At 65.2% G+C, this 4520-nt stretch overlaps 1 protein-coding gene across 1 annotated transcript in view; it reads left to right on the top strand.

Annotated features, from left to right (window-relative positions):
* CTSH (cathepsin H) overlaps positions 1-4520 on the top strand; it is a 10711-nt gene that overhangs the window by 3953 nt on the left and 2238 nt on the right. The window contains exons 5-9 of the mRNA XM_023520035.1: positions 1657-1743; positions 2270-2325; positions 2586-2667; positions 3193-3261; positions 3998-4104. Coding sequence (XP_023375803.1) covers positions 1657-1743; positions 2270-2325; positions 2586-2667; positions 3193-3261; positions 3998-4104 — 401 coding nt within the window. The remainder of the gene's footprint in view (positions 1-1656; positions 1744-2269; positions 2326-2585; positions 2668-3192; positions 3262-3997; positions 4105-4520) is intronic.

Here is a 4520-nt window from a genome sequence, read left to right as displayed (position 1 = left end):
GCCGCATCCCGCTTGGCAGTTGCCTGTGGCCAGTGGCCAGGATGACACCCAGCATCTCAAGACGGGCTCTGGCCCCCAGGGGTCTGGCCTCTCAGTGGGGAGGGCCCACGTTTTCCCTCTCTCAGAACCGGGGACGGGGTTCTGGGCTGGGGTCCCAGCATACGCTCTGTTCTAGAGAGTGAGCTCTGTGGTCTGCTTTGCCCACTGCGGCCCCTCCCCTGGAAGTGACAGTGCGATGACCTCTCGACCCCAGCGAGTACAAGGCGAAGGCCTCTCTCTGGGACACACCGGGCCTTCCCGGAACCTCTGCACCAGAAAGTCTCCCTTTTTTCGGGAGCCACGTGGCACAGCTTTAGAGGTTCCCAGGCCCGTGGGGTCCTGCGGCCGCCTAGTGGGCTGGACACTTAAGCAGCCCCCAGGAGCCAAAACAGGCACCTCTCCCGCTGCTGGTGGGGTACACTGAGGCTGGCCTCGCATGACCCGAAAGCCGTGCTTATACCACCTGAGGACCCACGACACTTTAAAGCAACAGGGTTATGTGTTGGCCCGAACCTGCCGGCCGTTCGGGCATGTGAGGACGGGAGGTCTGCCCAGAATGTTCCAGCCCGCGGGTTAACGGTTCCCAACCGTTGGGCAGGACCGAGCCACCTGGGCCGAGGGGCTGGAACCGGGTGGTTCCTCTCACGGGCGCGTGGGGTGTCTGGCCACGGCCGCTGTGCGGTTACAGATAAAGCCACAGCAGCTTCCATTAGCTCGGCAGCCCCTGGAGGGTTCGTACTTCGCAGGAGAGGGAACTGAGGGAAGGTGGCTCGCTCAAGGTGTCACGTGAGCAGGTGACAGAGGGCACTGCAGGGCAGGACGCTGCTCCAAGTCCAGTGCTCTGGCCCTCAGCAGGCCCCCCTCCTGCTGAGGGGAGGGTGGGGAGGAAGAGCCTGGGGGTGGCCAGCGTGGAGGCAGGACAGGACGAGGCCGGGAGGGGCACCCGAGGAGCCGCTTCAGGAGACTGTGGGAGGCTGACCCGCGAGGGCGGGCGCGGCCTTATCACTGCCCGAGCAGCCTGTGAGGCAAGCACCATCCTCCCCGGTCTGCGGGTGATGAAACAGGGCGGGAGAGGGGACTCTACTGCCAGGGCGCACGGCAGGAGTGCAGGGCTGTCACTGGGCCCGGGCAGAGTCCAGCGCCCGCCCTGACCCTCGTGAGACGCCATGGGGGCCGGGCAGCGGCAGTGACGGTGGCAAAAGCTGGTGGGATGGACGGATGGGGCAGGACGGGCGTCCGGGCGTCCGGTGGGGTCATCTGGGGGAAGGACGTCTGGGCCTGGATGTAGGGTTTGGGGAGTCGTTAAAGTTGGGACTGTGGGTGGAATGAGGTGAGGGGTAGGAGGGTGAGAGAGAAGGTTCTAGAAACTGGACTGGTGAGTCCCGCTGGGAAACGGTGGGGAGGAGCCAGGACAGGACAGGACTGGGAGGCGGGAGAGCCAGAGGCCACAGGAGGACCAGGTGCCAGCTGAGCCTCAGCCGCCTCATCTGTGACATGGGGACAAGGCTGCCAGCCTCACGACACTTGAGAGGGTCCACGTGGACAGAGCTGGGTCAGAGAGCCTGGGGTGCTGAGGGCGTTGACGCCCCTCGTTACTGACCCCTGACCCCTACCCAGGGCGGCTGCGGCAGCTGCTGGACCTTCTCCACCACTGGGGCCCTGGAGTCCGCGATCGCCATCAAAACGGGAAAGATGCTCTCTTTGGTAAGCAGCGGGCCACAGTGGCGGTCCCCTCCTGCAGAGGCTGCGACCTTGCCCGGAGGCCTGACCTGGGCCTCCAGGCTCCGTTAGGGCTTCAGCTAACGGTGCCCAGGCTGCCTGGGTCATGCACGGAAGGAGAAGTCGGGACCTGTGTCTGATCCCTGACCCCCAGAGACAGGGCAACCCCTTCTGAGGGAAGTGCCCTGCCTGCGTCCCGTGTGGGGACAGGAGCCATGAGAGGGAGCAGGGTCCTGGTGGGGCCTGTCCCGTCCGCTGCGTGCCATCGTGGGACCCACGACCACATGCACACACACGCCTAACCTACGGCGCGATGCCCAGATCAGCCGGGCTGCCTGCCCAGTAGCTGCTGAGCCCCTCCCGACACATGTCCGCCGCTGGGCTGGCACCCCACACACAGACGGTCCCTGCCCTGGGGGAGCTTATCTGTCCCCTGGACCCAGAGCTGATCGGGCCATGGGCGTGGCCTGGCGCCAGCTCTCAGCTCACGGGCTTGTGGTCGCTCCTGCAGGCGGAACAGCAGCTGGTGGACTGTGCTCAGAACTTCAACAACCATGGCTGCAAAGGGTACGTCCCTGATGGGCCCAAAGCCCCTTCCACGTGGCTCTCATAGGACCCAGGATGTGCCCGGCGCTGCCCTGGGTGGGAGTAAAAGCGTCCCCATTTCATGGAGGGTGAGGTCGTTTCGTGGTCCCTCGGCCACAACTGGGGAGAGCTGTAATCCACGAGACGCCATCTGCCACAGGGACACGGCCCCACCAAGGCCCCCAGCCCGCAGGCCCACCTGCCCTGGCAGCCCAGGTGGCACCTATATGTGCTTCTTGCAGGGGTCTCCCCAGCCAGGCCTTCGAGTACATCCGCTACAACCAGGGCATCATGGGAGAGGACACCTACCCCTACCAGGGCAAGGTAAGCGGGGCGACCGGCTCTGAGCACCACCTGGTTTTGGTCCCCAAAGGCTCCTCGGCCTCGACGCGAAGCCCAGACTCTGGGCCGCCCCTGCCACCCCTGTGGCTTCCTGTCCGTCCTCCCTTCGCCTCCCAGCCCCGCGCTGGCTCCCAGACACCAGGGCCCGCCCGCCTGTCTCAGAAGGGGCCGCTCTGCCTCGGCAGACTGGCCCGCCCTCCCCGGCCATGCCGGCTCCTACTCGGCTCCGTTTCTCCCGTTTCCTTGAGTCGGGTTCCCCAAGGCCCCCCGCTCCCCGGGCCCCTACCGAGCGCCTCGCATGCCCCCTGGCCATGGCCAGCGCGGGACCTGCTCCCGCCACTGGGCTGTGCCGGGAAGACGGCGCCTCTCGTGCTCTGTGCCGCGACCTCGTCGCCAGGCGCTGGCACATGCAGCTTCCCTCATGTGATCGAACTGCGTGGGGACCACGGTCTCGGCCTGGCGCTAGCGCCCTCACCTGTGCTCCGTGCCCCTTGCCGCCCCAAACAGGATGGCACCTGCAAGTTCCAGCCCAAGAAGGCCATCGCTTTTGTCAAGGACGTGGCCAACATCACCCTTGTGAGTACTGCCCCTTCCCTGCGTTCGCGTAAGGCCGGCCTCTGCCACTGACAGGTGGCCGCTGGGCACGGCAGGGCGGGGCAGCCTTTCCCTACTTTGAGGACTGATCGGGCTGTCACCAGGAAGGCTGCCTGTGTGACATCACAAGTGTGCGTGAGAGAATGTAACTTCGTCGAGTATGAACGTGCCTCAGTCGAGATAAGCCGGGTTATGCCGCAGTAATTAACAACGCCAAACCCGAATGGCTCCACCAGCTTCTGGGCCTTCGCGGCTCGTGGGCTCCTAACCGATGTCCTATCTAGAAAGCCGCTTGGCCTGGCTTTGCAGGGGCGGGGATGGGGGGGGCGCATGCCCACCTCTGCACCTCGGAGCCCCGGCGAATGACTGACCGAGTGGGTCCCCATCCCCAGGGTGCGGGCTTCCCAGGGAACAGAGCAGGGAGGGGAAGAGATGACCAGACACGGCAGCCCACTGAGCAGAGGGAGGTCATGGATTGGGAGGAGGGGCCTGTGAGCCAAAAGAATAAATAAAACCCAGAGTCCCAGCCACTCAGGCACAAGAGGGTAGGGGCCCTGCAGCACCCCGACATCTGCTGTGAGGAAGAGCCTTCTCTTCCTACGTCCTGGACATCTATGTTGCCCTGGGCCTGTCCCCCACCTTGGGGCAAAGGGCCATGTTTCAAAGGCAGGGTGGGAGGGGACGGAGGTCACAAGCGAGTGGTCCTGTCTGTCCCCAGAACGACGAGGAGGCGATGGTGGAGGCCGTGGCCCTGTACAACCCCGTGAGCTTCGCCTTCGAGGTGACCGAAGACTTCATGTTGTACAGAAAAGGCATCTACTCTAGGTGAGAGGCCGGCACCCCCTCCGCACCCGGCACGTGCGTGGCATCTCGCCCCCCACCCCGTTCGGCCTCCTGCAGAGCAGAGGGTCAGGACCAGTCTCTGATAGAGAGGAGAGAGGTCAGACCCAGGCCACAGGGCTGGTCAAGGCCAGAATCTGAGCCCAGGACTGTCCTCCAGTTAAGAAAACCCAGGTTGGAAAGCTGGAGGCGGTGCAACGGGGGGAGAGAGCAGCCGCTCTCGGGGGAGGCCACGCCGCAGGCCCCCCGCTCGGCGCCCGCCCGCTCCCCATTCTCTAGCTGCTCCCAGCTGTAGGCTGGGAACTTGCTGCCAGGCCCCAGGGCCTCCCTGCCGTCTCCCGTGGGGTGGCCTGTGGAAACCTCAGGTCCTAGTGTCTTCTCCCCGTCTTCCGACGCTGCCC

The sequence above is a fragment of the Pteropus vampyrus genome, unplaced genomic scaffold, assembly GCF_000151845.1.
Source record: "Pteropus vampyrus isolate Shadow unplaced genomic scaffold, Pvam_2.0 Scaffold245, whole genome shotgun sequence".
NCBI lineage: Eukaryota > Metazoa > Chordata > Mammalia > Chiroptera > Pteropodidae > Pteropus > Pteropus vampyrus.
Note: the sequence above shows the minus strand (reverse complement) of the source record. Positions and strands in the feature narration are given on the sequence as shown.